General features: G+C 36.5%; 4 protein-coding genes across 6 annotated transcripts; 3 read left to right on the top strand and 1 right to left on the bottom strand.

Moving 5' to 3' along the window:
- The first annotated feature begins 1,530 nt into the window (after positions 1 to 1,530).
- LOC104816905 (AP2-like ethylene-responsive transcription factor PLT1) lies at positions 1,531 to 4,654 on the top strand. The gene is made up of 10 exons (XM_010545927.1): positions 1,531 to 1,620; positions 1,721 to 1,906; positions 2,037 to 2,472; positions 2,572 to 2,654; positions 2,813 to 2,821; positions 2,929 to 3,017; positions 3,133 to 3,206; positions 3,313 to 3,363; positions 3,448 to 3,524; positions 3,620 to 4,654. Exons 2-10 carry the CDS (start codon positions 1,768 to 1,770, stop codon positions 4,378 to 4,380), a joined length of 1,719 nt encoding a protein of 572 aa, XP_010544229.1. The 5' UTR covers positions 1,531 to 1,620; positions 1,721 to 1,767; the 3' UTR covers positions 4,381 to 4,654.
- A 1,085-nt stretch (positions 4,655 to 5,739) lies between these two features.
- On the top strand, positions 5,740 to 7,491 carry LOC104816904 (zinc finger A20 and AN1 domain-containing stress-associated protein 2-like). 3 transcript variants are annotated; one of them, XM_010545924.1, is made up of 3 exons: positions 5,740 to 5,848; positions 5,967 to 6,029; positions 6,695 to 7,491. In XM_010545924.1, exon 3 carries the CDS (start codon positions 6,696 to 6,698, stop codon positions 7,197 to 7,199), a length of 504 nt encoding a protein of 167 aa, XP_010544226.1. In that variant the 5' UTR covers positions 5,740 to 5,848; positions 5,967 to 6,029; position 6,695; the 3' UTR covers positions 7,200 to 7,491. The 3 variants fall into 3 exon arrangements, with proteins under 3 accessions (XP_010544226.1, XP_010544227.1, XP_010544228.1); XM_010545925.1 differs by having other exon boundaries at positions 6,661 to 7,491; XM_010545926.2 differs by having other exon boundaries at positions 5,777 to 5,848; positions 5,995 to 6,029.
- A 3,434-nt stretch (positions 7,492 to 10,925) lies between these two features.
- Positions 10,926 to 13,465, top strand: LOC104817080 (terpenoid synthase 1-like). Its single transcript, XM_010546157.1, has 7 exons — positions 10,926 to 11,177; positions 11,368 to 11,638; positions 11,747 to 12,119; positions 12,249 to 12,470; positions 12,552 to 12,690; positions 12,830 to 13,078; positions 13,169 to 13,465. The coding sequence occupies exons 1-7, from the start codon at positions 10,926 to 10,928 to the stop codon at positions 13,463 to 13,465; spliced, it is 1,803 nt and encodes a 600-aa protein (XP_010544459.1).
- A 1,261-nt stretch (positions 13,466 to 14,726) lies between these two features.
- LOC104817079 (cytochrome P450 76C4-like) lies at positions 14,727 to 16,598 on the bottom strand. The gene is made up of 3 exons (XM_010546156.1): positions 16,360 to 16,598; positions 15,484 to 16,297; positions 14,727 to 15,388 (listed from the first exon to the last, which is right to left on the bottom strand). The coding sequence occupies exons 1-3, from the start codon at positions 16,596 to 16,598 to the stop codon at positions 14,765 to 14,767; spliced, it is 1,677 nt and encodes a 558-aa protein (XP_010544458.1). The 3' UTR covers positions 14,727 to 14,764.
- Positions 16,599 to 17,500: the final 902 nt, after the last annotated feature.

Here is a 17,500-nt window from a genome sequence, read left to right as displayed (position 1 = left end):
ATTAATGACTATTGCAACTATACATTAATTTATTTGTTTAATTTTTTCACTATGATCGCAACAATTATGTTTTTGCGATAATTAATTGATATAGGAGGCATATATTGTTATGTAGTTCAAAATTGTGAATGGTGAATAAAATTAGCTTTTTTTTATAAAAAAAAATGGTTTCTTTATTAGTCTCTATTTAACATTGTACTTTAGATTCTATTATATGGAGTTGTAACTTAAGTTTAGAGTTATAATAAAATGTAATAACATGTTTATATATATATATATATATATATATATATTAATAGGAATGGTATAAATGGATGACACAAAGGCATGCGAATAAACAAATGGTTGGCTCATAGCACAATACAAACTTCTAGTGTGCAAAGGACATAAGTAATTATAACTTTTGTACTAAAATATACTTAATTTATTTAATTGTATTTAAAACTAATTAATAAAAAACCCCTCTTTTGACGGGTGCGAACTCCGATTAAGTGGTCAACAGATTTCTACTCGGGGAAGCAAAAAACAAAACAAAATAAATTCTCCTTCGGTTTTTCTAACTTGTTATTCAATTTTATTTCTACTATAATCTAATAACAGCGTTAAATATTAAACCCTCTCTCTCTCTCATTACAAATGCAAATTTTGAACGAAGTGTAACTTTTACTCTTTCGTAATGTACTTTTAATGTTTAATATGTCGACGGACGAGATCTTATAACATTGGGTGTCCGTGTACACATGCAGAGGAGAGAACCCGGGGATCTACAACATGACTTGTGTGTTGAACCCATTTGATCATATCATATGTTATGTAGATTGATATTATCTTCGTTCATTTCACTGGGTATGTTTTCAGGCATGTACATGAACACGCAAGTACTTACATATACATATATGTGTATGTAAAGGCTAAAGAGAGAGAGAAAGAGTCACTTTACGTAGAATGGTCAAATTGCAAGACTAAGAGATGATTTGCAGAGTGTGCGAATGCTGGGCTTTGGGGAGTCATGAATTGCATTAAACGAGGACGTCAGTTCCGATAATCCAAGTGGGGTAGAGAGAGAAACTCCAAGTTTTAGAGAGAGATCGACATTTTTATTTTAGATTATATTTTTTTTATTTAAATATGTTAATAATTTATTATGACTGATATTTTGCTTTTTAGGGTTGGATTTTTCCAGTTGGATCTGTAGGTTTGTCTTACTACACGAGACTGAGAGTGCTCAAATTAATAATTATTGCGACACTCGTGTCCCTCTTTATTGCAATATCATACAGGTACATGGGATACATATGTTATACTATATTTTAGATTCTGCCCTGATCAAGACTAGTGTTACATTTAATAAAACTTTTATATCATTATGGGTTTGATTATACAATAATCTTAATAAGCTAAAAAAAATTAAATCCATTTAAAGTGAGCCATGGAAAGGGTCTAACCTTAAAACTTCTTTTTGGGTTACTCATAAATTTCCTTTCATCTTCTTCTCCTTTCTTGAAAACCCTATATTTATTAGAGAGAGAGAAAGATAGTTTTAGAGAGAGAGAGAGAAACAGACAGATGTTTAGCAGTCACAGATAGAGCAGTGGAGATCTTTTCTCAATCTTTTTATAAGTAATGTTTTCTTCTCTTGATCATGTTCTCTCGTGTCTGCGATTCTCAATCTTTGCAGTCCCTGTCTTTGTCTCATCTCGTGTTTCTTTTATTCTTTCAGTTCATTTCTTGCAGGAGATTGACGGAAAAACACAGATTTGATTAGCAATGAATTCCAACAACTGGCTCGCTTTTCCCCTCTCACCAACCCACTCTTCGTTGCCTCCTCATCTCCATCCCTCACAGCCTTCCCAGTTCGATGTCGGATTGGTTAATGACAATATGGATAACCCTTTTCAAGGCCAAGGTATTTATACATCTACACACACACATACACTTTTCTCTCACACACACACATACACACACATATATATATATATATATATATCACAGATTCTTTTGTGTTGTAATTCCTAAGTACTAGCTGTATGCAACAGAGTGGAATATGATCAATCCACACGGCGATGGAGGAGGAGAGGTTCCAAAGGTAGCCGATTTTCTCGGAGTGGGCAAATCAGTAGTGAACCAGTCCCACAACCTAGCCGCCTACAACGAGATTGGTCAGAGCAATGGTTCGGATTATTTCTTCCAAAGCAGTAGCTTGTTGCCCAATGTGCAATCAAGCGCCGCCATTGCCACATATGCTTCTAACTCTGCTAACAACAATAGCTATGAGCTTCAAGAGAGTGCCAACAACTTGCAATCTCTCACTCTGTCCATGGGAAGTAGCGGTAATAACGCGAAAGCGTCACCTTGTGAGACAAGCGGCGACAACACTAGCAGCACTAATAGCGGCGCTATTGCCGACGCTGTGCCTAGAAGGACGTTGGATACTTTTGGACAGAGAACGTCTATCTATCGCGGTGTAACAAGGTTCATAGATTTGCATATGTCCTTCACTTGTCAATAACTATTTTTAGAATCTTTTGAGTCCATTTTTGAAATGGGTACTTGCTTTTATTGCGACTTAAGGCATCGTTGGACCGGTCGGTACGAAGCTCATCTCTGGGATAATAGTTGTAGGAGAGAAGGTCAATCGAGGAAAGGGAGACAAGGTAAGTTTAACTAGTTTCTAATTATAATAATTAACACTTTGGTTGTGACCTGAATTGCAACTTTATAACGTTATTACTTGTGTTTGAATGTTGGGCTACTAACTATTTGCTTCTTTTGTTCTTGATGTTCTAATCCGGGTTTCGACGACATTTGTCAGTTTACTTGGGTGAGTACCTATGACTTGGATTCCTGTTAGTCTCATCAGTTATACCGACTTTGGTTAAGGAAAATGGGAACTGTTTTGTGACATCGGACTTGTCCTAAATATGGCAGGTGGGTATGACAAAGAAGAGAAAGCAGCAAGAGCATATGATTTAGCTGCACTCAAGTACTGGGGACCATCAACTTCTACCAATTTCCCGGTATGTCTCATCGTACTCTCATCGAATGTCTATTCGGCACTCCAAAATATCCCAACTTTTGGGAGTCTCGTCTCTAGATCATATCATTTGCTGTCCTTTCCCTGTGTTGATTCAGATTAGTAACTACGAGAAAGAGTTGGAGGAGATGAAGCACATGACACGACAAGAATTCGTGGCTGCAATAAGAAGGTTTTTATTCGGTTTTCCGACATAGATTTTCATGTCCAACGGTCTAGGAGCTGTCACCATTTCCATATTTTGCAACTTGTGTATTAATTACACCTTTCCTTAACAGGAAAAGCAGTGGATTCTCTAGAGGTGCATCGATGTATCGGGGAGTTACAAGGTCCCTTATATGATCGGACTTCGTCGTATATCATATATTTCTACTTCTTTTTCTTACTAACGTACATTTTATATTTTCATAAAGGCATCACCAACACGGAAGATGGCAGGCAAGGATCGGCCGAGTTGCGGGAAACAAAGATCTTTACTTGGGAACCTTCAGTAAGCGCTATTAATTGATCGCCATGTGCAACTAGTTTTCGAAAGCAATGCATAACGACATTTCTCAGTAATTATATTATATGTTATATAACCAGGCACTGAAGAAGAGGCTGCAGAAGCTTATGATATCGCGGCTATAAAGTTCAGAGGCCTCAATGCAGTTACAAACTTCGAGATCAACCGATATGATGTCAAAGCCATTCTCGAGAGCACGACTTTACCCATTGGAGCCGGTGCAGCTAAGCGCCTTAAAGAAGCTCAAGCCTTAGAATCTTCTAGAAAACGCGAGGAAATGATGGCTCTCGGGTCAAGTTTCCAGTACGGTGACTCGAGCTCTGGCTCGGGTTCGAGGCTGCAATCTTACCCTCTAAGCATCCAAACCCCATTCGACCATTACCATCATCAACCATTGCTTACACTCCAAAACAACGACATTTCTCAGTACAACGCTCACGATTCTTCATCGTTTCACCACAACTATCTTCAGACACAACTTCATCTTCACCAGCAGACTAATTACCTGCAACAATCTAACCAGAATTCGCAACTTTATAACGCGTATCTTCAGAGCAATCCGGCTCTTCTTCATGGTCTGGTCTCCACCTCTGTCGTGGAAAACAACAACAACAACAACCACAATGGAGGCTCAAGCGGAAGCTACAACACAGGAGGGTTTCTTGGGAACAACGGCATCGGAATTGGATCCAATTCAACTGTTGGATCTGCCGAGGAATTTCCCGTGGTTAAGGTCGATTATGATATGCCGTCAGGCGGTGGAGGATACGGAGGAGGATGGTCCGGAGAATCGGTTCAAGGGTCGAATCCGGGAGGTGTTTTCACAATGTGGAATGACTGAAGGCTCTGTTTCTTGCGGCGCAAGGAAGGGTTCAAAATCATAACTATTTTAATTATTTTCTGATTTTTTTCTCTTTTTTGTTTCTTCTGTTGGAAGTGACAGGATCAAACTGAAGTCTTGATTAGCAGGAATCTTTGTTAGAAGGATTAGGCTTTCGGACAGCGAAGATCGATGATAATTAATTTTCAGGCGGCGACTTTTGTGGTTATTGTTCTTGAGGGTTAGGGTTTATGGGTACTTGAAAAATAAGAAGAAAAAGAGTACCCAAGTTTTGTTTAAAACTAACCCCTTGACTAACCCCCGAACTTGTAATTCCTTTATAAAGATATTTATAATTTCTCTGATTTTGTTTTCTTGTTTTAGCTATATATTTAGTGATATATTATATATTGTGTATACTCTCACAGCATTTTCCAAAGCCATAAAACCATAGCAATATAGTTATTGCTTTGTCCATCTCAACATAATTAAAAATAAATATATTTATCCATTTAAAAACTAATATTTGCAGCACTAAAAAATAAATATATTTCTCCTAATTTAAAATATTTGTACAATGATAAATTAAAATAAATATACATTTTAAATTGTGTCGAAACCATATAAACTAATAAAAACTATAGTTTTTTTGGAAGTTAATTACAAAAGTTTAGATTTATGAATGATTGAGATGTTTTAATTTAAAAGTTTTAATTTTTTGGGTGTTTCTCTATATTTGTTTTGATAAATATATAAAAAATGATTAAACCCCCCAATATATATATATATATATATATATAATATACACACGTTACGAAATTTATGTTCAATGTGACTAATTATGTCTTGAATGTGGCATAGAAAATTGGACGTTGATATCAACAAATGCAATTATGGTTAGAAAAGGAACTCCTATTGCAGTTGATCAATGATTGGTCCAAATCAACAAATGGATAAAATTAACCTGTTTCAGTAAATTCAAATAATCAAGAAAGACATTATGTGTGTGTATATATATATATGCAACTATATATGTAATGGGTTTTTCTAATTATAATGTCTTTATGTACAATAATGTTTTTTATTTTTTATTTGAAATAATTCCAAAAAAAACAGAGTAAACCGAATAAATTTAATCAGTTTGACTTCATATAAAAAAAAATAATCAGTTTGACTTGTAAAAAAAGGTAAATTGGTTTGATTTCGGTATTGTTATCACTCATGACTCATCAAACAAAAAAAAATCAGATTTTTCCGGTTTAGCCAAACCGATTATTTTAGGTTCTAATTTAAAAAAAAAATCTGAAGTCGGTCTTTAAAAAAAATCAAATCACAAGCCAATGAAAGATGAACATGTCACCATTTATTTTGTAGAAATGGTGCCATTATAAACGCCGATTTATCATACGTGAAAGTAGAACTTTTCTCGCTCTCTGCTGCTGCTGGGGTTTCTCTCCAGCAGACGATCTCGTTGAGAGAGATTCTTAGGGTAAGTGGGTTTCGCTTCTTTTGCAATTTTTCCCTGGGTTTTGTTCTATATTGGTTTTCGATTTCGATTTTGTGTTTCTCGATTTGATTTTGTTTTCTGCTTTCGTGATGGGCTGTAGTTTGTTGCTGTTGTTTTCGAACGATTAGGAACCGATCGAGAGAGAGCTTCCCGGGCCAAACAGGTGAGTGATTGTGTTTTCATATCGTTGGATCTGTTTAGGGTTTGATTGTAAGAAGAAATGGTTCTATGTTTCTGGGTTTTTCTGCCTCTTATGTTTTCCAAAGTTAACCTCTAATTTGTCTGAATACGGATATAGTATGCTTGGTATTGATCGAATTTCTAGGAAGTAGATGATAAAACATGTGATGTTGGGAACTCATTTTATAGTTTTAGATGGAATTGTAGCTTGGATTTAGCTGCTCTGTTATCTGCGCGATGCTAGGTGGAGCTTCGTGGCGTTAGCTTAACGTATCTAATATTTTGCAGCCTTTGTGGTTGGAACTCGGTTTCTAGGACCATGGGATCAGTCTCTGTTCTTAGGTTTCAGTGTTGAGCAAAGGGTTTCATCAATTCAGATGATAGATGAGTTTATGACGCTTATATGTTCATTTTATGAGGGGAAAATTCATGCTTTCTCTTATTTCCGCCGATTCATGTAGTTTAGATGTTTAAACCTGTCGAGAAGAGCTCATTTCCGGTGTACTTGTAGAAGGAAATGTCGAATGAGTTGTTTATATTCGCTCAAATTAGACATATTTATGAGGCTGGGAGGTCCAATTTGATCTAATTTACCTATCTTGTTGATGTCATAGTACGTGGGGGTGACACAGTTTATTTGAAGTGCAGAATGGAGCACGACAAGACCGGATGCCAAAACCCGCCTGAATGTCCGAAGCTGTGTATCAACAATTGCGGTTTCTTTGGAAGCCCGGCTACGATGAACATGTGTTCCAAGTGCCACAAGGCTCTGCTGTTTCAGCAAGAACAGGGAGCTAAGCTTGCTTCTGTCGTGTCTGGATCTTCATCCACTGTGAAGGAAACTGTTCTTGGTGCATCAATGGAGGTTCAAGCTCAGTCCATGGAGCCGGATGCCGCTTCCCCATTGCCGTCTCCTGCCTCTGACCATGGAGTAGGAGTAGAAGCAAAGCCCAAGGAAGGGCCAAGCCGATGCATTGCGTGCAATAAACGGGTCGGGTTGACGGGTTTCAAGTGCCGATGTGGCAGTCTCTTTTGCGGGTCTCACCGCTATGCGGATAAACACGATTGCAGCTTCAACTACCGTGCTGTGGCTCGGGAGGCTATAGCCAAAGCGAACCCCATTGTGAAAGCAGAGAAGCTCGACAAGATCTGAAACCGAAAGTTCTGCAACAATTTAAGCTTTTACGCACGTCTGTCTCGTCTCGAAAGCTCGATGATTCAGTTTCATCTCGAAAGCTCGGTGCGAGTCCCTTATCTTATCTGTACCGATGACTAGATTATCGTTAAAACATGCAAAAGGAAACAGTGTGGATGCAAAAATGTTATCAGAAGAAAAGATCATCGGTTTGGTATCTCGGACCAAATAGCTTGTTATAAGTGGTTTATGTTTTTTTTTTTCCTTGTGCTGATATGGGGAAAATATAGAAAATGAAGATAATTATGAAGGATTTATCTCGAACAACAATGGGGTTTTTTTTTTATAATATGAAATATCTTCTTTACAAAAAAAAAAGAAAATGAAATAACTGAAATTTGTAACATTTTTATAATTTTGTACCCTTTAAACCCCACGTTCTATTTACATTTGAGATTGTCCAGTTATACGATTTTCAGATATCTAATACATTGGTTGAGTCACATATTAGACGTGGGGTATCAATTTGACAGATGCTTACAAATTTAGATATATTCAAATTAATTATAATTAGGATGAATGTTTAGAAAAAATTGAAGTATTTTTTTGAAATTAATCCAATCCGTGTAACACTCGCATATCCATTGACGTGGCGACAGAGACAAAAAATTAACATCGTCACATTTTGGGTATCGATTTGGCAAACATTTTTGAATCAAAGTGTTAATTAGATTTCAATTTGGATATTATTATACAAAAAATTTACAATTTGGTGTAGTTTTTTGGAATTAACGGTTATATAAAAAGCTAGCTTTGAAAGATTTGAAAATCTTTTTTGATTATTTGAATAAGATCATAAAGCGCGCCTTTTCCATGTCGATAATTTCCTTGTCGAGTAATTATTTTAGTATAAAAATTCGCATGGCATGCATGCATAGAATAAGAAAACGTTTTCAATTTTCATCAAAAAAGAAAAAAAGAAAAGAAAACGTTTTCAATGAACGCATCCACCACCGCCCACCTTGTCTTTAATTAATTAATTATATATATATATAACACGTGATGAATAAAAAGAAATGATAAATTTTCTGCATAAAAAATTCAATGAAGCAAGTCGACACATTTTTATTTTTATTTTTCTAATTTGTCATTAATTAACTCGTATTATTTTTAATTATAATAAAATAATATTACAAAATAATGAATACTTCATATGATACGTATATAAAACCTAATTCCTGTAAAATAATATTTTCGACGAGATTACAACTTGATACAACAATAATATCGCTTTAATCCCAAGTTTAAGATTACAACTTGATGAAAAGGAAAAAATTACTAAGATTTCTAGATGAAATAAAAAAAAATAGCTAAATAATATCGGGGAACCATATCTGTGTTGCACCCTTTTCCTATTTTTATTTTTTACAAAAAGAATCAGAAAATAAAAAAAATGAAAATGGCATCGATCGAACGAAAAACGGAGACACGATTGTAAATACATCAATTGAAAAAGACGTCTCAATTCAGAAAATGAATTTGAAGAATAATAAGACTAAATCGATAAATTTATTTTTCATGAAATCGCAGATATAAAATGGATAATTGATCGGAGAAATTTTGAGTTTAAACCGAGAAATTGATGTAAACCAACTTAGAAACCAAGATTTGATATAAACCGCTCAGAAATCAACCCAAGATAAAGAAATAAGAAATTAAAATAAGCCGAATAAAAAATCAGATTAAACTTGACATTAGAGAAATCAAACTTAAAGATAAGGCTAAACCAGAAATCAAGCTAGAGATTAAATCAAACCGAGATCCAGAAATTAAACCAAACATAAACCAGGACAGATCCAAAATGAACCAAACCAGGAATCAAACCATACTAAATTCGTAATTTCTTATTAGCATTTCGGTTTCTAACAATTTAGATTCATTTCGAGGATTTAATATGTTAAAATTGATGGAATTGACTGAATTTTATCGAGATCTTTTTTAGTTATTTGAAAGCTTCTTAAATAAGATGAAATATTAAAATGATTTATTTAAAACTAGCATAAATTATATTGTTATAGACAGTTTTTAATTGATTTATATAAATGACCCGCGTCTCTCTCATACTTGTTCAAGAAATTAGCGAGCCATATGAACCGCAAAGAACCAAGAAATCCGAGTCAGATACAGACACACGCGCACACGGACATTAGAATTACGAGTTCCTCGGTTTTTGGCGGTTCGATTAATTCGCACACGGACAAACTCGAAGATTACAGATTGGCCAAGAAACCTAGAATAGAAATCAAAATATTACAATTACTAAATTGCCCCTCATCTGATCAAGGATTTAATTTTATTTTCAAAAATTCACGTGGCATCAAGCATGCATGCAGAAGGAGAACAAAAAACTTGGATAAGAAAAGGGAAATAATAGAGGCGACCATCGCCTATCTCCACCTTAATTATTTCCTGATTAAGTAATGATATTTATATTATATATATGATCACCTACCGGAAACGTGATGAATAGAAAGAAATTATAATCTTTCCCAAAGAAAAAACAAAATAATTAAACAAGTCGACAATTGTTTATTTTTTCTTCATTTTATATGGGTTTTTAATTAATTCTATACGCGTATTTGGTGAAAAAATAATCTTTTTGTTTTTCTTCTTTGTAATGAGCACCTTTAATTAATTCTATATGTTTATTATCTTTATTTATAAGTACTTTACGCTCGTTGTAAAACACTTCTGTCAACCATCGCACATCTCCACCTTAATTATTTCATAATCACATGACTACATTTTCGAATTGTATCTTCTGCGAAAACTTCAAAATATTTCCTCTAAAGGTTTAGAGTTTCGACCATGAAGATGGTCTTTATCCATTACGTACCATTGTTTCAATGAATGAACCGCTATGTATATGAAATACTTAAATGAGCTTTAATGCACAAGATTCGATACATTGATTTATGCGATTATACTTTAATGTCATTCGATGAGCACGTCTTCCACGGAAACTTGCCTTAAGAAAAAAACAACACATATGAAACTTTGCCATAAAAAAATAGACGATATATAGGAAAGATCTATGAGAGATTCATCAAAGGTAATCCATTTTTTTTTCGTTTTTCAGATTCTTTTCAAGAAAAAAAAAATTAAGTTGTGGGTATGGAGACTTACCAAATAGAATGGGAGGTAGAAAACGAAAATAAAAGTAAAAAAGAACGGAAAATATTAGGTCGAATCATATGTAATCAACATTGATAGAGATTAGAGCTAGAGAGCAATTTAATTATTAGAGACTTTTTATTCTAAGTTTATAATTAACAATATTTATAGAGATGATATATATATATATATAATATTATCATTGAAAATCCTGATTTTCTTATATAAAAGTCTAAAAATATAAAAAACAAATGTTACATTTTTAACCTGCGATGACATTTGACCAGTCTTCTATATTGTACTCGAATCTTTTATATCCTAATATATAATTTCTCTAGTTTCAAAAAATTCACATGGGATACATGCGGGACAAAAGATTTTAAAAGAAAAGGGAAAGCATTGTAATTAATACTGTGGAAGAGGACCCATCTTTCACCTGAATTATTTCCTAATAAAGAATTATGCTAGTTTCGAATTTTCTTATAAATACGACAATGCTTCAGCGAATCCTGAAGCACATCCCTCTATCTGATTCTGATCTATCTTCTCGAACCATCTCTCTATTTCAAGATGAAACTCGCCACAGTTTTCAATGTTCGTGGATCTCAAGTCCATGTTCGCCCACCCTTGTCTTCCTCTCGTGTCCGAGTCTCTTCGTTTCCTCGTACCCTAACGTTTTCTTCCACAACGAAACATGCAAACCCGTTGTCGGTCTCGAGGGCTTTGAGTTTCGATATTCAAGAAGGAACTCGCCGTCCATTTTTGGAGCTCCCGCCGTCTTCATGGGGCAATCACTTTCTCTCTGCTTCGGTGAATGAATCGGTATATAAACACACACAGTTCAAATATATACCAGTGTCCGATAATACCCTTTTGGTCAAAATAAAACAATGACTCGAGATTTTCTCATATATATCTTCTGTTGTGATAGTAAAAGCATTGCTTTGGGTGAGTAAGTGGAAAATCTGTGAGGGGCAAGTAATCGATTTATCACATGTTTTTTTTTTTTCAGGAAGTGGAAGCTCTTGCAAAACAGATTGATCAGCTTAAGGCCAAAGTGGGGGGCATGCTCATGTCTCCTACAGGTGAAACTAAAGAGAAGATTTGCTTGATCTATCAGTTGATAAGCCTCGGTCTTTCGTATCATTTTGAAAATGAGATTGAAGAGATCCTAAAGGATGCGTTTGGGGAGATCGAGGAGATGACGGCGGATGAGGACGATTTGTACACAATCTCTGTCATGTTTTGGGTTTTCAGAACATACCGTCATCACATGTCTTCTGGTAATTAAGGCCATCTTAATATGCATGTGTATACACACACACTATAAACCCTAACTCTCCAAATTAACTTAGTTTTCGTGATATATATACACGTTCCGTTCCATGCAGATGTGTTTGAGAGATTCAAAGGGGATGATGGCAAGTTTAAGAAATGTCTGGTTAACGATGCCAAGGGCATGCTAAGCCTATACGAAGCTGCTCATTTGGGAACGACAACGGAAGATATATTGGACGAGGCAGTAGATTTTACATTGGATCACTTGGAGGGCTTAGCAAAAGGGGCAAGCCCCCATCTATCAAGGCTCATACAAAATGCCTTGTTCCTGCCTCATCATCAAAACATCCCGATTCTATTTTCAAGGGAATTCATTTCGTTCTACGCAAAAGAAAAAGATCACAACGAGACGTTACTCAAGTTCGCCAAGGTCAATTTCAATTACTTGCAGCTACTTTACAAGCAAGAATTAAAAACACTCGCAAAGTAGGTTCTCAAACCTTTTTTATCATATTAATCTCTGTCTTATATATATGCACACATATATATATATGTGTGTGTGTGTGTTTGTGGAGTCACTAATTAAGAGATGAAATCCCTCGAATGTCATTGCAGATGGTGGAAGGACCTGGACCTTAGATCGAAGCTGCCACATTACTTCAGAGACAGAATCGTTGAGTGCTATATCTTCGGTATAGGGGTATTTTTCGAGGCACAGTGTTCGCAAGGGAGAGCCGCAGTGGCTAAGTTCATCAAGCTCTTCACCATTCTCGATGATACTTATGATAGATATGCTTCTCTTGATGAGGCCATAAGTCTCGGCGATTGTGTGGAAAGGTGCGGTAAACTCCACGCCCGAAAATCGAAAGGATAACACAAAATGGATTTAGGAAATTAATTCTTGATATATGTGTACAGGTGGGATCCTGAAGCGATGGACAACCTACCTCCTTATTTGAAGATCGTCTTCAGATTAACGTTGGACATTTTCGGAGAGTACGAAAGAGAAGCGAGGCTGGAAGGAAGATCTTATAGTATTCATGAGATGATAGAAGAGGTGATTAATCAAACTTGAGTTTATAAAAAAATGTTTCAATATGCATACATACATATGTGTATATATATATATGCATATATATATTCCATCAAATTCTTTTAACTTATGAAACGTACGTACGGTTAATGATCGTAAACAGTTCAAGAGATTCATCAGAGCGAACGTGGCATTCAGAAAGTGGGAAGATTCGGGTGAGTTGCCGAGCTTTGACGAGTATATGGAGGTCGGAGATGTTGAGGTTGGGATATACATAACCACAGCAAGCAGCTTTATCGGAATGGGAAACATGGCCGAGAAAGAAGCTTACGAGTGGCTTAAATCCAGACCGAAGCTAATCGATGCTGCGTCCACAAAGACACGACTGATGAATGACATGACTGGCTTCAAGGTACACACGCAAAAAACAAACAAACATGACAAATTGTTGCCCTTCTCTTACTTAAAAAAAAAAACTTTTTTGTCGGGGTGAAATCATCAGGATGACATGGGAAGAGGGTATGAGGCGACAGGGATAAACTTGTACATGAAGCAACATGGAGCGACAGAGGAAGAAGCCTTTAGAGAGTTTCGAAAAAGGATTAGGGTTTCGGATAAGATAATGGTGGAGGAGTTCTTGAAGACAAAGGATGTCTTGCCTCGGCAAATCGTGATGAGACTTATCAACGCTGACCGGATGAGTGCTGTCACCTACCGGATGGGAGAAGGATACACCCATCCTGAAGACAATTTCAAGCACTATATCACCTCTCTCCTCGATGACCCCATTCCTCTCTGAACCTCTCTCCCACTCGCCTTTGTTTCGATCGCTGTTTTGTCTCTTTCTCGTCCACGTTTCCCTTTTGTTTCTATTTTCACTCTCACTTGTACTTGTCCCCAAATAAAAATATAAAGAAATAAATAACCCTTTCCTTTCTTTGCCCCCTACAAATCGCTTACGGGCATCCAAAATAAACTTAGATGGTATTCGCAGGCAGTACAAAACAAGTAGCCTGAGCAGCGAACCCAATAATCCACAAAAGGGCTGGTACACTCACGGCTCACGCACTCAGATAAAGTTCCTTTCTCGATAAACCAAGCCCATGATTTTGGAAAAATAAAATGTATTATTTTACATTAAGGCGCGGGAATCTCCATGTATATATATTCACATATACATACGCATAAACATGCGTGTGTATATATATATATGCATGTGTATATAAAATACGTATGTACACTTATATGTCTATGCATATGTGTATATATACGTATGTGCATATGTATGTATAGGTGTGGGTATATATAAATGTATACATTTCTGTAAATTTTTTTGTTTTGTTTTGTAAACAGTTTACGCCTTTAGTGTTTTTTTGGTGGACAAAATATACAAATACATGTATTATTATTTAAGTTCACAAGTTTGAGGGGCTTTTTTGTTATATATTTTAACAGCTTCACGGATTTTAAACCAAACCCACGATTTTGGAAAAATAATATGGATTATTTTATGTTGATACACGGGAATCTCTATGCCAGATCTATTTTCATTAATAACTTAGGTCAATTATACTCAAGATTAAGTGAATCAATACGAAAAAAAGGGTGCAAAACTACTTCCCAATCCAGTTTCGAACTCTCATTTAGAGAGATATTAAACACTATATATGATTTTAAACACTATATATGATTTTAAACACTATACATGAGTTTTTCCAACCCTCTGGAAATTGTAGTTGGGCTATGAATTTTCGGATTATCAAAATCAAACCAACAAAAAACTTAGGTTAGTTCATGATACTTATTGTTACTTTCATTGCGAAATCTCTACACATTAAACACTATATATGATTTTAATGGAATGTGTTAAAAAATTTTCTTGAAAACGCACAAAAACACACAAAACAAAAGGATCGTGTGGTTACAAGAACGTCATCACATCGTATTAGATCAGAAGAATCAAAGGTGAAGAGGGACATTTGCGATTTCTATATGAACTTTATTATATGAGGATAGAGAAAGAGTGAGAATCACATGCATCTTATTACGTCATATAGGTCCCAAGTAGGTAATTATTAGAGAGTAAAATAAACTTATTCTAACGTAGATAAAGACTCGGATCAGACAACCTAGGCACAGGTACAGCCACAAGCGGATTCTTCAGCCTTAACGCAGTCCCGAACTTCTCTTCAATCACCAGTTCATGTCCTCCCGGAGCCTCCCAATCGAATAAATGCAAAAGAGTTGCCAGATTGTACAAAACAGTCCTCTCAGCCAGGGCTATCCCTGCGCATATTCTCCGGCCAGACCCGAAAGGTAAATAACTGCAATCTTCTCCGTTGAATTCAAATGATTTATCAAGGAATCTGTCAGGGTTGAACTCCAGTGGATCATCCCACAAGCTTGGATCTCTCTGGATCGCCCACATGTTGAAGAAAACGGTAGTGTCTTTGGGGATGGTGTAGCCGGCGATAACGGTGGTTTGGCTGGACCGGTGAGGGAAGAGGATAGGAGCCACCGGATGAAGCCTAAGGGACTCTTTCACGACCGCCAGTAAATATGGAAGTTCAGAGATGTGATGTTCTTCGACCCTCTTGTCGTCTCCTACAACTTCGTCTAGTTCTTCTTGAACTCTCTTCATTATCTTAGGCTTGCTTATAAGCTCGGCCATGGCAAACTCTATTGTGTTCGAGGATGTCTCTGTGCCGGCGAGAACCATGTCCTAATAACAACAACAGAAACCCTAAATATAAAAAACTTGTAGTTTTGTACGGCATAATAGTTGTTTGTTGATTCGCATATATAATATTAGAATACCATGAGCAAGGCCTTGACGTGGGAGAGCGACAATGGTGTCGTCTCATCTTCTTCCCTCAACTTCAACAAGACTTGCAAAAAATCATCGGCATCGTTCTGACCAAGGCCAATCATTCTCAGCCGTTGATCGATGATCGGATCAAACATCCGGTCTAACCGTTGGATCAGTCCACGCATCTGTTTAGCCAAACCTTGTAAATCGAAACGGCTTAAACCGGGAAAAAAATCAGAAATGTTGGGTCGGGACGTTAAACTGACGATCTCCGACACTAATTCTCTGAACTCTGCCGCAATTTTCTCTCTCTCTTCGCTCAGAACCGTCGCGCCCCAGAGCATCTGGGTCACGACGTTCAATATTGTCCCGAACATCTGCTCTCCGATGTTTACCGGTGACCCGACCCGGGCTCTATCCCCCAAATACCGGACTGTTTGTCGGATCTCACGGTGGCGGAGTCCGTTCGATGAATCCAACGTGGCTTTGGTCAACAACTTGTGGACGCACACTTTCCTCAGCATCCGCCACTGCGGTCCGTACGGAGAAAGCATTAAGTCACCACCGCCGTAAACGGCGATGAGGGCCGTGGTGGTGGCTTCGCGGTTCGCGAAGATGACGTCATGGATTTTAAACATCTCACGCGCCACCGCCGGAGACGTGACGACGACGGCGAGTTTGGCGCCGAGTCGGAGTTTGAAGATGGGACCATATTTTAGGGCGAGACCCTGAAAGTAGACGTGGAGGTCTGGTTTGAGGAAGGGAAGGTTTCCGGCATTAAGCCCCCCCCGCCGTAAACGGCGATGAGGGCCGTGGTGGTGGCTTCGCGGTTCGCGAAGATGACGTCATGGATTTTAAACATCTCACGCGCCACCGCCGGAGACGTGACGACGACGGCGAGTTTGGCGCCGAGTCGGAGTTTGAAGATGGGACCATATTTTAGGGCGAGACCCTGAAAGTAGACGTGGAGGTCTGGTTTGAGGAAGGGAAGGTTTCCGACGATCGGAAGGCCCCGAGGTCCCGGCGGCAACGGTGGAGCTCTCGCCGGCGGTTTGGACTTGATGAACCGCAGAAGGGAGAGCAGAGCGATGAGGACGAAAACGGCGCCGTATGGGATCTGCATGGTGTTCTATGCTTTGGTTCTGCAGAAACAGAACTCAGCTTCTCTAATGTTACTATGCGGTGAGGGGATTGAGGCCCTCTCTACGATGCATTTTAAATAGGCTTTCTGATAAATGCATGTTCTGAATACCAATTTAAATATATTTTTTTAAATCTAATCTTTCGTCTTTGACTCTTTGGTGATTGCGACCAGTAAATCATTTTCAATAGAATAAATTAAATTATTAATAGTATGCAAAATCAAATCTAACTTATATAAGAATGTGAAAAATGTAATTTGTTTACATCGAATAAGATCTACAAATATTTTAACATAAAAAAAGTCATTGTTAAAAAAACTAAAATTTCCGGATAAAATTTAGTATATTTGACCAAATTTGACACATTAAACTTCCAAAAAATGATCCGTATGATTTAAAAATATCTTATGATGGTATAGTAATAAGATCAAGTGAAACAGAAATATTAAAACTGGAAACGTAAAAAAATAAAAAAATAGAAGGAATTTATTTAAGTAAAGAAATCAATATATATATCTGAATTTGATTAAACAAAAATTATAAAAGAAAAAAATCTTATGAATGAGAATTTGAATGGGAGATATATATGTTTTTAATATTTTTTATTTTTAGAAATTAAACAAATTTTAAAGTTAAATTAAAATTCCAAATGATAAACTATATTTTACTATTTTACATATACATACATCCATAAATACATATATAATATAAATGCATTTACACCTATATACATACATACATGCATGCATACATACATACACACACATATACATGCATATAAACATACGTACATAAATAAATATATTTAATTTAATATAAATATACATATATATGTATATGTATAAATATATATATATATATATATATATATATATATATATGT

This window comes from Tarenaya hassleriana, unplaced genomic scaffold, assembly GCF_000463585.1.
Source record: "Tarenaya hassleriana unplaced genomic scaffold, ASM46358v1 Cleome26, whole genome shotgun sequence".
Taxonomy (NCBI): domain Eukaryota; kingdom Viridiplantae; phylum Streptophyta; class Magnoliopsida; order Brassicales; family Cleomaceae; genus Tarenaya; species Tarenaya hassleriana.
This window is presented reverse-complemented; position numbering and strand designations above follow the sequence as displayed.

What these genes read in the sequence shown, in the direction of transcription:
- LOC104816905 (XM_010545927.1), top strand. Translation starts at nt 1,768, where the DNA reads ATGAATTCCAACAACTGGCTCGCTTTTCCCCTCTCACCAACCCACTCT. An exon ending in CAACTTCTACCAATTTCCCG is followed by an intron (nt 3,018 to 3,132) that starts GTATGTCTCATC and finishes GTGTTGATTCAG; the next exon opens with ATTAGTAACTACGAGAAAGA. An exon ending in TCTTTACTTGGGAACCTTCA is followed by an intron (nt 3,525 to 3,619) that starts GTAAGCGCTATT and finishes TTATATAACCAG; the next exon opens with GCACTGAAGAAGAGGCTGCA.
- LOC104816904 (XM_010545924.1), top strand. Translation starts at nt 6,696, where the DNA reads ATGGAGCACGACAAGACCGGATGCCAAAACCCGCCTGAATGTCCGAAG.
- LOC104817080 (XM_010546157.1), top strand. Translation starts at nt 10,926, where the DNA reads ATGAAACTCGCCACAGTTTTCAATGTTCGTGGATCTCAAGTCCATGTT. An exon ending in GAATTAAAAACACTCGCAAA is followed by an intron (nt 12,120 to 12,248) that starts GTAGGTTCTCAA and finishes ATGTCATTGCAG; the next exon opens with ATGGTGGAAGGACCTGGACC. An exon ending in TTCATGAGATGATAGAAGAG is followed by an intron (nt 12,691 to 12,829) that starts GTGATTAATCAA and finishes GATCGTAAACAG; the next exon opens with TTCAAGAGATTCATCAGAGC.
- LOC104817079 (XM_010546156.1), bottom strand. Translation starts at nt 16,598, where the DNA reads ATGCAGATCCCATACGGCGCCGTTTTCGTCCTCATCGCTCTGCTCTCC. An exon ending in AAACTCGCCGTCGTCGTCAC is followed by an intron (nt 16,298 to 16,359) that starts GTCTCCGGCGGT and finishes CGAACCGCGAAG; the next exon opens with CCACCACCACGGCCCTCATC. An exon ending in ACGTCAAGGCCTTGCTCATG is followed by an intron (nt 15,389 to 15,483) that starts GTATTCTAATAT and finishes TGTTGTTATTAG; the next exon opens with GACATGGTTCTCGCCGGCAC.